General features: G+C 38.8%; 1 protein-coding gene across 1 annotated transcript in view; it reads left to right on the forward strand.

The window, feature by feature from the left end:
* Positions 1 to 20232, forward strand: part of LOC132130124 (breakpoint cluster region protein-like) — a 66724-nt gene that overhangs the window by 31215 nt on the left and 15277 nt on the right. Inside the window, exons 2-8 of the mRNA XM_059541782.1 lie at positions 8394 to 8578; positions 11978 to 12082; positions 12444 to 12629; positions 16189 to 16296; positions 19071 to 19131; positions 19413 to 19465; positions 19788 to 19928. Coding sequence (XP_059397765.1) covers positions 8394 to 8578; positions 11978 to 12082; positions 12444 to 12629; positions 16189 to 16296; positions 19071 to 19131; positions 19413 to 19465; positions 19788 to 19928 — 839 coding nt within the window. The remainder of the gene's footprint in view (positions 1 to 8393; positions 8579 to 11977; positions 12083 to 12443; positions 12630 to 16188; positions 16297 to 19070; positions 19132 to 19412; positions 19466 to 19787; positions 19929 to 20232) is intronic.

The following is a 20232-nucleotide window of genomic DNA, read 5'->3' on the forward strand; positions in this document are numbered from 1 at the left end:
CAAATGCACCATTTCTATTGGTTAAGAAAACAGGACAACAGTAGATAAAGAAAACTCTGTTACTAAATTGGTAGTGTTTGTTAAGACAGGCTGCAGGTACATCGTGACCAGGGATGTCTGACTCATAAACAAATGACTCTTGTGAACTCATTCTTTTTAGTCCACAAAAACCTACAGAAACATTTCACAAGCTGGTGACTCCTGTGAACTGGTTCTTTTTAGTGAGTAATAAAAATAAAGCACAACCAGTATAATTGGATTCATAGACAAATGACACTAAGAACCATTTTTTGTGAATCTTGTTAACTGTGAAATCAGTTACCTAGAGCATGACCAGTGTAATCCAGTTCACAAACAGTTGAGTCTTTTTCAGTAAATCAGAAACATGTATCGCAACCAGTGTAGCCCAATTTACAGAAAATGACTCTTGTGAACATTTTATTCTTGGTGAATCAAAATATAGCAGTGCAACCTGTTTAATCCGATTAACAAAGAAATGACTATTATAAACTGGTTCTTTTTAATCAGTAATTTATAGCGTAATCCGTGTCTCAACTTTTTTAAAATCAAAAACACATATCACAACCAGTCTCGTCCCGTCTGACGAAATATGTTCGTCAACAACCTTTTTTAACACTAACTGGTAGGCTGTATGCCTTTGATTCACAAAACCAGTTCACAAGGTGCTTGTGAGTCTTGTTTTACTGGTTGTGCTATGTGTTTTTGATTTAAAAAAGTTGAGACACGGATTACGCTATAAATTACTGATTAAAAAGAACCAGTTTATAATAGTCATGTTCTTTGTCAAGACCACCATCTAGACAGTATTTTTGTGTTAAATTATATTTCCTGTCGCTGCACAGGCTCTTTTATTGTACATGACAGCTTATGTCCCGATGACCAGTCTTTGCATTATGATTAAAAGCAGTATCAATAAAGTAAACAAAAAAGTGATCAGGTTAATCATTTGTGAATGTGTCTCTTAAATCAGAAATTGAAAGTTCAAGTTCAAGTTCATTTATTTATATAGCACATTTAAACAGCTGCTAGACAGACCAAAGTGCTTTACAGAACAAGCATATCAAAATAAAAGCAGCAAAACAGACATAAGCACATAGAGAACAACTAAGCTAAGATTGATTATAAAATCAAGAAGCAAATGTAAAATAATAAGAACAGTCTAAGATAAGTAATCAATATGCTAACGAGAATAGATAAGTTTTGACCAGAGACTTAAAAACAGAGAGGTTGGGAGCCGTTCTGATCTCTAGAGGCATGGTGTTCTACAGACGGGGCCCTGCCACCGCAAAAGCACGCTCCCCTCTACGCTTGAGTCTGACACGAGGGACTACCAGCAGCGCCTGGTCGTGGGATCTGAGACTTCTGGACGGAATGTACGGATGAATAAGTTCAGAGAGATAAACCGGTGCTAGGTTGTGTAAAGATTTGAAGACAAAGAGAAGAATTTTGAAATCTATTCTCTGCCGGACTGGTAACCAATGTAAAGATCTGAGGATGGGAGAGATATGATCATATTTGCGACAATTATGGATGAGTCTGGCCGCAGCATTTTGGACTAACTGAAGACGGGAGATTTGAGAATCTGATATACCGCAATATAGTGAGTTGCAATAATCCAGTCGACACGTGATGAAAGCATGAACTGCCATTTCCAGAGTTATTGGAGTGAGAAAGCCTTTGATTTTAGAAAGTAAGCGAAGTTGGTAGAAACCAGAACTGACTACAGATGAGATGTGTTTATCAAACTTTAAAGACTGGTCAACAAGAACACCTAAGTTCCGCACTCCTGTAGATTTAAAGGGAGATAGATTCCCCAAGTCTGGGCATGTGCACTTGGACCTTTCACTCGGGCTGAAAACAATGACCTCGGTCTTATCATCATTAAGGGATAGGAAATTTTGAGCTAGCCATGCCTTCACCTCCTCTAAGCATAGATGAAGAGAGTTTAATGCTGCAGGATTATTGCGCTTGATTGGAATGTAAATTTGGGTGTCATCTGCATAAAAGTGAAAAGATACACAGTGTTTCCTAAAAATTGTGCCCAGCGGTAGCATGTAAAGAGAAAATAGAGAGGGAGCCAAAATAGAGCCCTGTGGAAGACCACATCTCAGGGGTGCCATGGAGCTGGAAAAGTTTCCCATCTTTACTAAAAACTTTCTGTCAGTAAGGTAAGACTGGAACCATGACAGGACAGAGCCTTTTATGCCCACCCACGTCTCCAGTCTAGCTAACAGAGTAGGATGGTCAACGGTGTCAAAAGCCGCCGACAGATCTAGGAGAACTAGAACCACAGTGTCTCCACAGTCAGTGGAGAGATAAATGTCATTTAGCACTCGCAGGAGAGCGGACTCAGTGCTGTGGGCGGTCCTAAACCCAGATTGAAAGACCTCATATATACAGTTATTTGACAAAAAGTGTTGGAACTGATCCAACACGATTTTCTCTAATAACTTGGAAATGAAAGGTAGGACAGAGATGGGCCGGTAATTTTTTAAAACAGAAGGATCCAGTGAAGGCTTCTTGAGCAAAGGAGTGACCGTAGCCACTTTAAGATTGGCCGGAACAGAGCCAGTGCTTAGACACTTGTTAATAAGGGATACCATACCTGGACCCACCGTGTTGGTGATTAATTTTAAAAATCTCGGGTGAATGATATCATTTGAGCAGAATGGAGGTTTGAGCTTGGCGCTCACATCCTTCAGTGTCTGGAGGTTAATGGGAACAAAAGCCTCCCAAACACAGGAGGTACGCGGCATAATAGGGGGGAGAATTAATTTAGGGCAGATACTGGTCCTTAATGTAGTGATTTTGTTAATAAAAAATCTCTGGAAGTCTTCACATAGAGCATCTGAGGCAACAGACAATTTAGCAGATGGGTTTAAAACAGAATGAATGACAGAAAACAAGACCTTAGGGTTAGAGTGATTGGATTCAATTAAGTTTGAGAAGTATGCGACTTTAGCTGATTTAGCAGCATTCTGGTATGCTATAAGTGAGTCTTTGAACATGCGAAAGGAGACACTGAGCCTGTGCCGTTTCCATTTGCGTTCGGCCTTTCTACATATTTGTCTTTGGAGACGAGTGTCAGAATTTTGCCACATATCTGATTTTGGCTTGGGTTTGTGAGGCTTAAGAGGAGCAGTCACGTTTGCTACTTTAAGCCGGGCAGAATTTAAAAGGCTAAGATGCTGATCTGCATCCAGGTCAGATAAAACCAGACACGTTTAACATTTACATTCAACAAAAATCATTCAACAAGTGTATTTTGTCAGGTAATTACCACATTTAACCAATGTTTGAGATATGTGAAACACTTTTTTTTACTGAAATGTTTATCAGTAATAATCTCAGTAATAATGTGTTATTGTAAAAAAAGACTCAATTTTTTTGACTAAAACTAGGCTAAAATTTAAAGACTTTTAGTCAATTAAAACTTGACTAAGATACCTTGAGTTTACTTTTGACTAAAACTAGACTAAAATGACGATACTTTTAGTCGACTAAAACTTGACTAACAAAAAAAGATATGTGAATGACTAAATATGACTAAAACTAACAAGGACATTTGGCACAAGACTAAGACTAAATAAAAAATAGGTGACGAAATTTACACTACTACCAGTGTAGTCTCATTTACAAATGACTCTTTTAAACTGGTTCTTTTTTTAGTGAATCAAGCACCACTTAAATATTAATCAGAAATCTAAATGATAACAAATACTGTCATTAGATCCTTTATGTAATGTATACCAGCCATCTCTGTTCATGCTCTTCAATAAGGCCTGACGGCATAATTGCCCACTTGTTTCAAAGATTTCAATTATTGTCGAATTTGTAACAAGTTGCAGAGTATCAAAGTCATTCTGATGACAGGATTTGTTAATTAATGGAGTCATTAGAAGAGTCTACTGAGATAAGCATGCTCCTGCATCTACAGTGATCAAACAGTGGGCAGGAAGTCGCCTTACTGGGCCACCCGCTGTGTGCTTTGTGGTTCTAGGGGGATATAAACCATGTGGAGCTGGTAAATCTGACATCAGTGCAAATTGTGTAAAGCTGAAATCAATTGTGACATAATCGCAGTTGTTATCATACATGTTCTCTGCCGAGCCAGACAAATCTTTGAAACGGATGCTATTTTTTTTCATATTTAGCACTCTCTCTTTATCTCGGTTTTTGTTTTCTCTTAAACAGGAATGAAGAGTCAAGAAGGTAGATTGGAAAAACAGAATAACCATTGGGATGAGAGCTAGATAGGATGGTCCCTATTGTGCTTGCTTTTTAGCCGCATCTGGGAGTTTCCTCTGACTTAACTGAATTAGTCATGATTCAATCAAAGGGAACTATTTCTGACGACTTCAATCTCTCTCAGTCTGTTCTGCAACAGCATCTCTCTCCTCAAGAAAGCACAGCAAACATATTTCTTTGTTTACATAAAAGGGCTTTGGCAGTAATATAGACGTCAGTTCAGCCAGACAGCATTCAATTGTTTTGTCATTTAATACTATATTTTTCAAATCACTTTTAAAGACTTGAATGTATGGAAATGGAAGTGTAACCGATCTCAGATTGTTGGAAAAATGGGACAAAAGTGCTTGCTAACATGCTAACGTGGATACATTTTAATCCCATTGTGCTGCCATGCTTATAAGTATTGTCAGAACTAACAGAAAGATAGGGTTTGGTGGAGGATTGGAAGCTTGGTTGTAGTGTTGATTGCAGGGTGGCTCACTGTGTTGGTGTGTTGTGATTCACTCTTCCTCTTGCTGGGACAAAGGCTGATTTACTCACACTAGGGTGCTTCCCTCTGCGATCCCAAAACACCAGATTTGGCTGCTTTCCTGGATTCAACCCAATCACTTCTTATGTTAATTTCTTTGCAGATAAACATGCCACTTGGATAAGTGATAACCACATGAAGATCTAACTTGCCTGTTTTACTCAAGGCACATTTTTGGAATAATCTGTAATTGGCTTTATTACACATCTAGACCCTCAAATTCAAGGGTTAGTGTTAGTCTGACAGTGAGTTTCTTTAAATTTATTGTTCAAGGTGGTGACTTTTCAAAAGCTGTGCATAGATGGTTATGGCAATGGCACTTTAGATGGGACAAATGTATAAACTTCTAGGAGAGAGCTGACTGTATATTGTCAGCATGCTAAAACCGCAAAAAAAAAAAAAAAAAAATTCTTCAATTCATCCCATTTACAGTGTATTTTAATCAACACTGAACAGAACTGTACCTGTACTCAAAACTACACAAATGCAAACCTGATTTTGTTTGTAACATTTTCTTTTTGGTTTTTTATATTTTTACATTAATTTTTTTTCATCTATGCGGACAGGAAAAGACTGCAAAAGTAATATCATCCAACACGGACTGTATTCTTTTATTCTATGCCCTTAAAATGACACCTCTCATAAAATTAGCTTCTCTGTGCAATCCCTGTTTGATTCATTCGTGGCCTGAGGTGGTGCTTTACTCATTTCTGTTTAATTTTCACCTCCCCTTTTGCGTTCTTCATATTCATTTCTTTTCAGTGCGTACAATAGTTAGGGGTGGGGGGATTAAATTGCCTGAAAATTGGATATTTAGGGAAACCGACTGTGGGGAAGAAAATGGACCGACTTCTTCATCCCTGATGTGTCATTTTCCATTTCTTTCCCAGTTTCTTTTTTCTCCTCCCCTAGAGGCTGGCCACTCAAGGGTACTACACATACACGTTTTTCTGCACTCTAATTTCCAGACTTTAATGGAATATGTGACACATGGGAGGAGGAAGGCGTGTCTTTAATTTATCTGGCAGATACAGACCTCTTCAACATCTCAGCCCCCATCACTACCCTCACTTCTCTATCCAAAGAGCCCTGAAGGAGATGTCGAGACCCACAAAAACATTAGCACCCCAATTCCTCCCACAAATTCTTTCCTTTTCTTTCGAACCCAAATGATAGGATTATCTGAAGCCCTTTGGCACACATGCTAGAGAGATTTTGGCAGTTCTGCAGGAGTTCATCTCCCAGGCTTCCCCACTTCCCATAAACCCACTGGCCACTGAGGGATGACATGCTGTAAGTTTCAATCTGCTCTTCATCCTGCAGGGAATAACCCTGTGTTAACACACCGGAGAAGGCCAAGCACAGAGAGATCCCCCCTCCCCCCCATGAGCAGGCCCACAGATTTCTGTAGAATTTAAATATCCATGTTTTTTTTTTATTATTAAATATTTGGTTTAATTTTATTATGCTTTCAGCTACTGTAGCGTTCTTGATTACATTTAACACATTTTATCATCTCATTAAATGTATCATGTATTATTCTCCCCAAATTGCTGAAAATGCAGTCATCTGGGACTTTCCACAGTTTATATGGAATTCTTGTTTGTTGTTACTGTACAAGTTTGTGTCTAGGTTTCACAAAGAGGTTGGAAGTATGTCTGATTTTGTTAATGATGGTGGTGCTGATGACAATATTTCCAGATGTCTATGGCATGCTTCTCCTTCGGCCAAATAGCAACAGACATCTGCGGGACGCCAGAGGAAGTGATGAGAAAGAGTGGAGGAAAGGGAGAGAGAGAGAAAGCAGAGGCAAGAGTGGAAGTATGAACACTAAGGCAATGAAAAGGCAGTGTAACTCCGAGTCATCTCATAAACACAGTGGGTCTCATTCCATTAGAGTTTATACAGACATATTTATGCATACATCTTGTTATAATTTTTTTTAAATAATTCATTTTAAATGTTCTAACTCCTATTCCTATGTTCTAACTTCTTGTTTGGGGTTTAGTAAGGTTTCATCATCATTATTATTAGTATTATTGGAAAGAAACTAATACTTTTATTCAGCATGTGTGTGTTGTAAATTGATCAAAAGTGATAATATTGACTAACGAAAATTCTATTTCAAATAAATACTTCTGTTAAACTATTAATCTATTCATAAAAGAAGTGTGTTACATATTAAGCAGATTTTTTTCAACCTTGATAATTATAAATGTTTCTTGAGCAGCAAATCACTATATTAGAATGGTTTCTGAGAACTGACACTGAGAACTGGAGTAATAATTGTAAAAAAAAAAATCTGCTTTGCTATTTTAGGGATAAATTACATATTAAAATATATTCAAATAGAAAATGGTTAAATTTAATATTTCACATTATTACTGTTTTTATTATCTTTATTTTTGATCAAATAAATGCAGCTTTTGTGAGCATAATAGACTCACAATGCTGAAAAAAATGCAAGGATTGATATACAGTTTATTTATAGTTATTTTCATAGCTTCAGTGTACTGTCATTATAAAAGAACTTCATTATTGTTCATTTAGTTCTAACAAATAAGTTCTTAAGAACGTAAAAAAATAAGTTCTTGTTAAAAAACAAAAAAAAAAAAAAATTTAAGTAAATTACTACACTTGGTGTTGTTTCCAAACAAAAATCCAATATTGTTCATCCCTAAGTTGTGCAATTAGCAAACTGCATTAAAGTCTATGAAACCCTGTTTTCCACATCAAGTAAATGCTCACATTGCCTATCCTCTGTGTGGTTGGGAAGAAATGTTTCCGTGGCCATTTCTCTGGTCCCACCTGCTCGCAGGAAACTCGGAAAACAAGGGATGGATTCATCAGCAGTGACTTTGAATTGACAATTTCACTTTGTATCCATCAGTCCTTTAAAGCCAGCAGTGCATTTTTGCTGTCACCTTTTGAATAACTTAAAAGGGATCGTTTTTCCCCAAAAATAAAATCGTGTCTTCATTTACTCAACCACAAGTTGAAAACTTGAGAAAGGCAAAAGGTCATACTTGGAACATGTTCAGCATATTCCTTCCAGAGGGTAGCAGATGTGCATGTCTTATATGAGGGAGGGCAACAGTTCATTTTAACTGAGAGCTTGTGTTGAATAAATATGAGATCATCTGTTGTGGCAACCAGGAGCTTAATGGCCAAACTGGTCCAGGTAGAGGGAACTTGGGCTGCTGTCCTACATGAGTGAGAGTGTTTGTCTTCATTTATGTCTCTTCCTCTGGTGGGGTAAACTCTTTAAGCCATAAAGTTATGTGTGATCTTAATGTATACTAAAAGTTCTGCCATGTCTGGATTAATACCAAAACTTAAAACCCACTCCAGACATAATCTCATTGCTCTTTAAGAACTCTTATGTTAGACTGCCACTTAAACTGAATCAATTGACCACTCAGACTTGGGGCATGAGCTCTAATATTAGGTACTGTTGTTTATCAATCAGTAGCTTTATTTCTGTGCAGTTCATTCCATTATGCATGGTTCAAAAGATATTTTATGTTCCTTATGATGCTGTTTTTCCACTTGGTTTTGTCAAATGTATTCCTCTTTTTCCTTCTGTTCACAGATGGTCCATTTACAGGCACTCCGCCCACCTATGGTTACGACGCGGACCGAGCAGAGGAGCAGCGCCGACACCATGACATTCTGCCTTACATTGACGACTCCCCCTCCTCCTCCCCTCACCTCAGCTCCAAGAGCCGCAGCAGTCGAGACACCCTCTCCTCTGGCTCGATTGAGTCCTCCAAGTCTGTAAGTTACCTCCTTGCCAGTCAGTGAAAATTCTTTGAATAATTGCATTAATTTAATAAATACAATTGATCATACAAAATATACAAATATGACTGTGGAATGCCACAAATGACGAGTCAGACTCATCAAATACCCATGTCATCAAATACCCATGTCATAGTAGTAGCTAATTATTTTGTTGGGAATAGAGAGATGAAGGCTTTGGCTTGGTGTAGATGAAGGCTTGGTGGAATACGAAAGTAAATATTATGCATTCAAGTTTTCTTTATGCATGCATAGATCCATGATAGAAATTCACCAAGTATACAGTATGCCATCTGTGCAGCAGTCCATTATGTATAATTGTACCAGTAAACCAACATATATTTATAGCCTCAATGGTAATGGTACACAACAAAACCAATGAGCTGTGAAATTTGGCAGATTTCAAAGCTTGCGGATTCTGAAGTGCTGAGTCTGCATCGTACAATTCTAATTGAACATTTAGTGCTTATCACAGCTTAGTAAATAATATACAGCTCGGCACTGTGCAGAAGAATCTCACGTCATTCATTGCATGCAGTCATGTGTGATCTAAATAAATTCTTTCTAGTTTCTAGAAAATTGTTATCAACTGTGGTTTAAAATGATCACGGCTTTCATTTCAGAGCCACAGGAAACTGTCTTCATCATGCATAGTGGCCATACCATCAAATTAAATTACTGGTTGTAAAACAAAGCTTTCTTGCTTTATTGACACAGCCATTGGCTGTCAAATTGATTGATGTCTCACCCTGCCAATACCAGGCCCAGAGGCAAGCAGTTTATTTGGGCGCTTATGACCTCTGTGTTTAGCTCCCACATGGATTTCATTCAATACAGAGTAGATACTTACCTGCACACACTCACACACCCTTACCAAGTAACACCCTTTAAATGCTTTATGTGTTTACCCAACGTACACAGATCCATGTATTTTAAATATGGATGGATTCAAAAATGGATTTGCTATCTAAATATTTTGAATTGAGCTGAAAATAAACCAGCATTTGACACTACAGAGAGATGGTCACCCATTTTTCGGACGCATTTCCTTACCTTGTTTCCCCTCAAACATAGAACCAGATTAGATTTTAGACGTTTCTATGAGCAAATTATTGTGTTCTTTAACTTTATGTTAGAAATTATACCTTTTCTGTATGTTGGCCTCATAATGTAACATATCAATTTTTATTAGGTCGCATTTCAAAGTACAATATGATATATGATATACAAATTCCTTTAGCTTTATGTATGGGAAAAGATCATGTGAAATTCTTTTAAACGTTTAAATAAGTTCTCTACAAGGTTATAATTACTCTATTATTAATAACTCTATTATTATATACCCTAAATGTCATCTGATTATAGGTGGTTAATATTTTGTTTAATAAGCCGGGTTTCCATCACCCTGCTTTTATGCCCATTTTGAAGTATCGCATCAGAATCGAGTGATGGAAACACTGAATTTCAAATAAAAACGCCTTAATTCAGTTAAGCAAATTTTTTAAATGCAATATTCAAATTTTGCACATAAGTTAAATTCGCAACTTTGGATGGAAACCCAGCTATAGTATGTAGATAAATAATTTTTTAGGGTGCTTTCACACTAGCACTTTTGGTGCGCACCCAGGTTCGATTGACGTCAGAGTTCAGTTCGTTTGGATGATGTGAATGCTGTCTTCCGAACTCGGGTGCGCCCCTGCGCACCGTACCTGTGTCCGCTTAAAAAGGGTGGACTGGGGTATGGTTCATGTGAACTTCGGAATGGTTCTCTGCTGATGTGAATGCAGTCGTACCAAATCGTGGAAGTGAACCGCTATTAATGACGTATTATTTGATGAAAATATGTGTTTGTGTGTGTGTTTTACTCACTTTCCTGATGAGCATGAGTGAAGTGACATTCAGCCAAGTATGGTGACCCATACTCAGAATTTGTGCTCTGCATTTAATCCATCCGAAATGCACACACACAGAGCAGTGAACACACACACACACACACACACACTGTGAGCACACACCCGGAGTAGTGGGAAGCCATTTATGCTGCGGCGCCCGGGGAGCAGTTGGGGGTTCGATGCCTTGCTCAAGGGCACCTAAGTCGTGGTATTGAGGGTGGAGAGAGAACTGTACATGCACTCCCACCACCCACAATTCCTGCCGGCCCGGGACTCAAACTCACAACCTTTCGATTGGGAGTCCGACACTCTAACCATTAGGCCACGACTTCCCTTGACTGACGCGCTGCAAGCAGAGAGCTGTATATTTAATTTCTATTCACCTTCAGCGTTCTTTAGAGCATTTGCAGTGCATTCATAAAACAGACGCAAGTGCCGTTATGTACCGAGGTTTTGCAAACAAAACGAACGGTTCAAAAACGTAAATACACAAAAGTGCAGAGAGTAATGTGAACCAAGTGTGAAAACACCCTTAATAGTTTTTTATATACATGTTCCTAGTTGTTATTAGCGTACTGCTCTGTGTATGTTCTTAAAACATGTTTGCTTCTTTCGTTTGTAATTTTTTGCCTGTTGTGTGTATGATGAGAAATACTTTCTCATCCTTGCGTTTTCAATAAGTGAGGGTTATTGTTTGAGCATCTGAGATGTGCTCAACTCATTCTCATGCACTGAAACGCTGACATGCTTTGATTAATAATTATGAATAAAAGATGGTGGTCTAGATATACAGGAGTGCCCCCTGGGGTAAGACGTCTAGCACCCAAGTTCATGAATAAAACCTTGATTTCCACCTTCCCCCTGCTGAAGCTTTCAATGGTGGGATTTAATCGGTCACAATGTGGGGTTTCACATTTAATACCAGTTGGTGAGATTAGAAGAAACGTATGCAGTGAAAGCATTCTAGCATCACCACAGCTGAAAAACTCAATTCAAGCCAGTGTAGTCTACAACGATAACGCATTCATGATGCATATAGATGTTTTATCTTAAAATCTGGACTAGAAAGTCTCATGAGACCATCACAAACATCTGTGGTTTCCAATACCTGTGCTGTGGCCATGGAAACCAACATTTCAGGCCCATTTAGCCATCATCAGCGTTCGGTTACCATACACACGACACAAAATAAATATGCCTCGCTTTTGGAAGGATTCTAGATCTGTAGTATTTCTAATACTTTACTCAGGACTTGGTGAATAGTAGACTGCATAAAGGCCGCATTCAGTTCAAAGGTGTTATGAATTTCCCATGATTCTCCTGTAGCCGAGACAGTTATTATAAGACCATAGAGTAGCTCCATTGAACCAGTGCCAAATCACTTTTTATAGCTCTTTCCAGCATTGCCAGTATGTAATTTAATGTCATGTGATTTAAGAGTGTGCTGTTCAAAAGCATGTGAGCTCTTTCTATGTTCACGCAGGCGGAGCTAGACTTGGAGAAGGGATTGGAGATGAGGAAAAGGGTGTTGTCTGGAATCCTGGCCAGTGAAGAGACCTACCTCAGCCATCTGGAAGCGCTGTTACTGGTAAAAGTGCCTTAAGTTTGATTTTGCTAACTGTGCATGATAACAAGGAGTCTTATAAGTGAGATATGCGGGTCAGCTGAGTGATTATACCACTGATCTTAAAATTAGACTATCTTACCCATCATCTGCAACAGGATTTAAATACACATAAATATATGTGTGATTATGTACATTAGCAGTGGAAACTTAAGCCAAAAGCACACTCTAACTGAAGCTTAATATACATTAATATATATATATATATATATATATATATATATATATATATATATATATACATATACAGGAATACATTACATTTTAAAATATATTAAAATAGAAAACTTCTCATTAAAAATGTCTGTTTCTGCTCCTTTGTCAGCCCATGAAGCCCCTGAAAGCAGCAGCCACCACCTCCCAGCCTGTCCTGACTGCTCAACAGATCGAAACCATCTTCTTTAAAGTGCCTGAGCTCTATGAGATCCACAAAGAATTCTATGATAGCCTTTTACCCAGAGTGCAGCAGTGGAGTCACCACCAATGTGTGGGAGACCTTTTCCAAAAACAAGTGAGTAAATTTCTGTACATTGACCCTTTTCAGGTTAAAAACAACATAATGTTGAAATAGACCCTATTTACTTATTGTCAGCAAAATGTTATAACTTGCTCAGGGTCTGACATAAACAAACTTTTTTTTTTAACTCCTCCCACCAAATCCCCAACTCTGATTGATAATTGTCCTGTTTACTCAGCATTTAATATTGACAAAAAAAAAATAAAAAAAAAAATATATATATATATATATATATATATACACACACACACATGTATGTATGTATGTATAGTCAGAGTCTGGTTTTGAATATAACTGTGAATTGAGAATTTAGAGTAAATAATTATACTGATTAAAAAAAGTAAAGAATTCTGATCATAGTGAAATCACTTCAGCTGTCCATTCTCTTTCCACATTTGTGCTCCTAGAGACTGAATAAGAGTGAACATTTATCTCTAAATCAATGAATCCTCAAAAAAATAATTTATGCCCCTAGAGCAATGGCGTACAGTCACACAGTGTCTGGACTGCAGGAGCCTCTGTAACGTTGAAAATCACATCTCAATGCTGCCTTTTTTCACCAAGCCACTTGAGCAGATACTACAGTGTGTGCTTTGTGTCTCGAGCAGAGGCTATTAATAGTGCCATTCGAAGATTGTGTTCTCTATCTCTTGCACTCCCCCACACCTTTTCCATTAAGTTATTTCCTCACGTGACTCTGCTGACTGTTAGTGGGGCAGATAAATTCTCAATCAGTCTCTCTTGCCAGCGCAAACACGTGTCATATTCCACATTTATTTATCTTTCCATTTTCCCCTTCATTGTTCCCCACTTTCACCTTCCCACGCTTAATAAACAGAAGCTACAGTCGCCAAGTTGCGTTTTCTCCCAGAAGGTGCTTGGCTTTCCTCAGACAGTCAGTTAGTCAGTCAGTCAGGCAGTCATTTTGACCTGAGGCTATTTGCCACTGATCCCCTCTCCCACGTCCATTAATAAGAATCCGAGGCAGCAGACAAGGCACTGCTCAAGGATGCAGCCTCCCTGAAAAGACAGTTGCTCGCAGCAGGAGAGACAAGTAGATGAATGAATGAGCAAGATCTAGTCAAAGTCAGTGATAGAAATGTTTCCTGCTGTTTGTTTTGTGTCTTCCTTCCTGACAGCTCATGTTGAGTAAGAAAATGCAATGCAAATCATAAGCAATGTATATCAAAGGTGTTGCTCGTTGTCCTTCTCAGCTGTGAAAGAGATGCTAATATTCCTATTCACTTGCGCTAAATGTTTTACGCCTGTCGCTGACACACATGTACATTCTCTGGAGAATTTTTCTCGTTCTATCAGCGAGAAATTCTGACATTCCCATCTTTTCTGTGACCTACTTAAAAATTGTTAAATGCACAGGGCAGAGGAACATGCTTTCATCTTCAGCTAAGCCTGTCATATGGTCATGTCATCATGAGGAAGTGTGTCGAGGCTGAGAGGATGTGAACACTACTGTGCTGAAGTCCCTGTCAACCAGCTGACGTTTCAACTTTTTAGGTTGTGTGTTGTGTTTACATGCATCTCAGCCTTCTCAAAACAGCCTTAGCATACAACTTCTCTATACATAATGGGCTAGTGGGCTGGCCGTGTGTTATCTGAATGAGGAATATCAGTGTCAACACAGACTGGAGTGTCTATCTATCCATCCATCCGTCCGTCCGTCCATCCATCCAAGCTCAAAAAATGTTCTATTCCACCTTCAGACCTCAAACCTACTATAAACGCGTATATCCTCAAAAATTGGCAAGCCGAATGGGATCAGTATAGCACAAATAAACTTTACCAAATCAATCCTGTGGTTGGTTGAAAACATTAGCCTATGTCCATTTTTAAACTTGGTATGACCACATTATCTGCATCAACTGCTGAATAGGCCACTTCAGACGTAGGTTTTGTTAATGGGTGAAGATGCTCTTTAATGCCTCTTATGCCAGAGTCCATTATCTCTGAAATATATTTTGATGGACTGTGATGTTTTGAACTCCTCTGGGACTCATTACTTTTCTGTTGATCCTTATTAAATTATTTTTAATGAAATGAAACCATATTTAGTTTCTTTTTTTTTATCAAAGATAAACTTAAAAAAAAAAAGTTAAAATAAATTTGTTTCTGTCTACATTTCTTCGATTTTTTTTTACAATTTATTTATTTTTGTTTTTTTGACTGATTCACATATAGTACATAACATAATGAACAATTTGTATCCTTCAAATTAAATTTAGTGTCTACTCTGAGGTCTCTGTTTAGTTGGTTTTGTATGTTTTAAAAACATTTGATTCAAGTTGCTTCAGTCTGTTGACATTGCTAAATTTTCAGTTTCTTGCTTCAGCTTAATGCATCTCCTCACAGTGCTCAGCCATGGTTTGACTCGACCCGGCATGTGTTGTTGTTACGGTCATCATCCTTCTCCACGCTGTAATGAGGTTGTCACAGAGTAAATTCCTGTCCTCCATGCAGCAGATAGATTCTGGCCCAGAGCAGCTGTTTCTGCTCAGCATGGAGAGGATTGCACACACTACGAAAATGACTTCACTTATGGTCTTTTTTTGCCTGTGCAGAATAAAAGATTTTTTCCCCGGACATACCTCCAAACCTGGACGTGTACCTGTGGGATGAGACTGACTGATGACAAAAACAGTGGTGGCATTCATTCCTGTCCAGCAGTTGTGGTTATTTTGTTTTTTTGTTACCAAAAACATTTTGTTGTAGCAAAGAATTTGTTGATCTCTCCTTTTGTAATGACTTTGGCTAAAGTTATACAGGTATGGAATGATATGAAGATGAATAAATGTTAATAGAATTGACATTTTTGGTTGAATAATCATTTTAATGGTACAGTAATAAAAGTATAGAGTCATAAGGGCAAAAACTTGGTAGAAATCTAATCTAAAGCTATTAAATTTAAAGTGTAAAACTAAATTGCTACCAAATGTTTGAAGAAATCAATAAGATCTTCTACATTAATGTTGTCAACTCCACACGGTCAGTCCAGCTAGACAAATGCCTTAGCTGGCTGAGCTCCAGCTTATTTATTATCATGACTATACAACCACACAAATCCTTTTTATCATCTTATGTATATTTGTGTTTTGAGAGATTGATTGAGCCATTTCCAGAGAGAGGTTTCCAGCTCTAACAGGATGGCTATGGAGATTTGATGGGCTAAATCAAATTTTCAATTGTGCTTTTTACAAGTGCCAGCAGCATGCATTAATTGTTCACTGTAGAGTTGGCCTCTGCTGCCATGGCAACTTCTGTTGTGGGCTCTATAGCCACACACAGCAACAGCCCAGCTGCTCCTGTGGCGATGACACTGTCCTGTCTGTCCATCCCATGTCACCATAGCGAGTCCATGCTTGCATTTCACTCATTACTGATAGTGTCGCTGTTAGCCAGAAGCAGGAACTGCCATTTTAGATATACTCTTGAATCCCAACAGTTTGCATCCTACTTTTTTAACGTCCACCATAAATGGGCAACAAAGACAGAGAGATGCATGAGTGGATATGACTCACTTTGTTTTTTCTTCCTGCAGGCTAGCCAGCTTGGAGTGTACAGGGCCTTTGTGGATAATTATGAACTCGCAGTGGAGACAGCAGAGAAGTGCTGTCAAGCGAACACACAGTTCGCAGAGATCTCTGAGGTAATGCCTTATGGAGTGCTCAAGGTCTTGTTATTCTAATACGAGAACAGATACCTTCTCCCCCAAATCCCCAGCTTAGTTATTACCAAACCAACCTAAGCTTCTGATTGGTTAGAAGGCATAGAATCCAGTAACATAGTTGATACCAATACCAGTGAAATGTAATTATTCTTGAGACCAATTTTGATAACAGAGCACAAATATATATATTTGATATGGACATCCCTAATTCAGGCTTATTGTATTGGTTAAAGTTAGAAAACAAGAATGTGGAATTGTAGCTTCAACAACTTCCAATCAGATCTACTGTGTCCTTGATGCATCCTGCCATCAAAGAGCCAGTAATTTCCAGCTTTTATGCGGGGCTTTACCTGCCACACTCCTCCATGGGGTCACTCAGTGTGACTGATTAACCAGAGAGACCAGGATAGCAGATCTAAAAGTGGCGCTCAGCACTCTTCAGAGTTCAGCAGGAGATTTATGCCTTGCTAAATGTTATAAAGAGAGGCTGTCTGGAATAAAATCTACATTATGATGCTCACTTCATCCCACTTTATTCCCTCTACCAGCTGTTGTCATGCCAACTATTACTTCCCTTTACAATTTGGATATTCCTCCCTTCTAACACCACCAAAAGCGAACATTTGGATAATTGTTTGTTCACACAGGCGGGGGTGGACAATTTCTAGTGGGTTCTAAAGCGTATTGCCACCAGTGTAAACCTTGCAATAGGAAACATTTACTTTTACTGCATATGTAGATGAAAAGTGACTGATGTGTCTAATTTATTCATTTAGTCTCTCCCAAAAGGGATTATTTCAATATACAGCCAGTAAAAGAAAGGAAAAATTAATATACAACACTTGTACAGTCGTGGCCAAAAGTTTTGAGAATTACATAAATATTGGAAATTGGAAAAGTTGCTGCTTAAGTTTTTATAATAGCAATTTGCATATACTCCAGAATGTTATGAAGAGTGATCAGATGAATTGCATAGTCCTTCTTTGCCATGAAAATTAACTTAATCCCAAAAAAACCTTTCCACTGCATTTCTTTGCTGTCATTAAAGGACCTGCTGAGATCATTTCATTAATCTTCTTGTTAACTCAGGTGAGAATGTTGACGAGCACAAGGCTGGAGATCATTATGTCAGGCTGATTGGGTTAGAATGGAAGACTTGACATGTTAAAAGGAGGGTGATGCTTGAAATCATTGTTCTTCCATTGTTAACCATGGTGACCTGCAAAGAAATGCGTGCAGCCATCATTGCATTGCATAAAAATGGCTTCACAGGCAAGGATATTGTGGCTACTAAGATTGCACCTAAATCAACAATTTATAGGATCATCAAGAACTTCAAGGAAAGAGGTTCAGTTCTTGTAAAGAAGGCTTCAGGGCATCCAAGAATGTCCAGCAAGCGCCAGGATCGTCTCCTAAAGGGGATTCAGCTGCGGGATCGGAGTGCCACCAGTGCAGAGCTTGCTCAGGAATGGCAGCAGGCAGGTGTGAGCGCATCTGCATGCACAGTGAGGCGAAGACTTATGGAAGATGGCCTGGTGTCAAGAAGGGCAGCAAAGAAGCCACTTCTCTCCAAAAAAAACATCAGGGACAGATTGATCTTCTGCAGAAAGTATAGTGAATGGACTGCTGAGGACCCGGGCAAAGTCATATTCTCCGATGAAGCCCTTTCCGATTGTTTGGGGCATCTGGAAAAAGGCTTGTCCGGAGAAGAAAAGGTGAGCGCTACCATCAGTCCTGTGTCATGCCAACAGCAAAGCATCCTGACACCATTCATGTGTGGGGTTGCTTCTCATCCAAGGGAGTGGGCTCACTTACAATTCTGCCCAAAACCACAGCCATGAATAAAGAATGGTACCAAAACACCCTCCAACAGCAACTTCTTCCAACAATCCAACAACAGTTTGGTGAAGAACAATGCATTTTCCAGCACGATGGAGCACCGTGCCATAAGGCAAAAGTGATAACTAAGTGGCTCGGGGACCAGAATGTTGAAATTTTGTGTCCATGGCCTGGAAACTCCCCAGATCTTAATCCCATTGAGAACTTGTGGTCAATCCTCAAGAGGCGGGTGGAAAAACAAAAACCCACTAATTCTGACAAACTCCAAGAAGTGATTATGAAAGAATGGGTTGCTATCAGTCAGGATTTGGCCCAGAAGTTGATTGAGAGCATGCCCAGTCGATTTGCAGAGGTCCTGAAAAAGAAGGGCCAACACTGCAAATACTGACTCTTTGCATAAATGTCCTGTAATTGTCGATAAAAGCCTTTGAAACGTATGAAGTGCTTGTAATTATATTTCAGTACATCACAGAAACAACTGAAACAAAGATCTAAAAGCAGTTTAGCAGCAAACTTTTTGAAAAACTAATATTTATGTAATTCTCAAAACTTTTGGCCACGACTGTACACAGTCAAGTATTTAACAGTAAGCTTTGTTTGTTTTAACATGTAATATTTGAACTATAATGGGCTATTTACAAGTCTGATAAGCTGTAAGGTTGGCAAAACTGCTGGCTAGTGATGCCAAATTAGCCATTATTTTAATCATGACTGTGTAACAAGCTTTATGTGAACATAACCATCTACATAACCAGCTATCATTTATTAGGAGAATATCTGCTGTAATATGGTGAAAATAGTTGTTCTGCAATAGTAATCTGATGTCCTTTATGAGATTTTAGTTACCAGCCCTGCACAATGGTGGGCACTTCACAGGTTTATTGATCCTGGGTTTGTCTCTGATATCTCTGCAGAGTCTCAAGGTCAGGAGCACCAAGGAGTGCAAGGACCTCACAGCCAAATACTCACTGGAAAGTAAGAAACAATAGAACTGCATTTATTGTGTTTACGTGGTATTGGATTATGTGTTCATTATTTTATCTGTAGTATTTTCATTGAGCTTAAGTGTTGCACATTTTGCTCTCAGCATGTAATGTAATTTCTTCTTTTAAATTCAGTTGCATAAAACCCATTGAGTGGGTGTATTAGATAAGGTTTCAAACATCGCCATTTGAGCCTGCAGTATGAAAGTGGCTCTTGTGAATAATCGCCCACTGTATGTGTGTGTGTGTTCTTTTCTTTCTTGTCTTTGCCAGCTCTGCTTTATAAACCAGTGGACAGAGTGACCCGGAGCACGCTTGTTTTACATGTGAGTCAACATTAGTTTATCGTAATATTTTCTTTATTTCTTTTATTCCAGGGTGTTCAGCCATATTAAATTAAATTTTAAATCACATGTAGTGTACTTCCAAAGGGCACTGTAAACAACACAGGGAACAAATGCACATTGATATATCACTTCATAGGACATGACTGTGCTGCCGTATTGAACGTTGCAGTTTCTCTCATTCATAGCAGTGCTTGTACACTGACCCTGGTGTATATTGTTTATGGTCTTTGGTTTTGAATTGGTTTTTTACTAGTTTTTGAATAAATCCGTTTTTCGTTGAATGTTTGTTTATTTTATACAGGATCTTCTGAAACACACACCTACCAGTCACCCAGATTACCCCCTTCTGCAGGACGCCCTCCGCATCTCACAGAACTTCCTGTCCAGCATTAATGAAGAGAGCACACCTCGCCGACAGTCCATGACAGTGAAGAAGGGAGAGGTGAGTGCAGAAACCCCTCCTTCCTTCCATCTTACCCCTCTCACTCTCTCAGAAGTCCTCCATCTTTTTAACGAAGTAGTGTTTGTCAAAAACATATTTTTAAAGGGCACAGAAATGTCAAAATTCCAGGTTGCACATAGTCCAGGTGCCCTGAAGCCATCCAGCCAATGAGCTCCCATCAGGATATACAGCCAGTCATTTCCATCCATCTCAGAGCCAGCCCACCCTCTGCTCTCCATGAAAACTATCCTTGGGCGACTCTGCCTTCTCTCTATTACACACTAGCATATACTCTCTATCTCCA

Source organism: Carassius carassius, chromosome 47, assembly GCF_963082965.1.
Source record: "Carassius carassius chromosome 47, fCarCar2.1, whole genome shotgun sequence".
Lineage (NCBI taxonomy): Eukaryota > Metazoa > Chordata > Actinopteri > Cypriniformes > Cyprinidae > Carassius > Carassius carassius.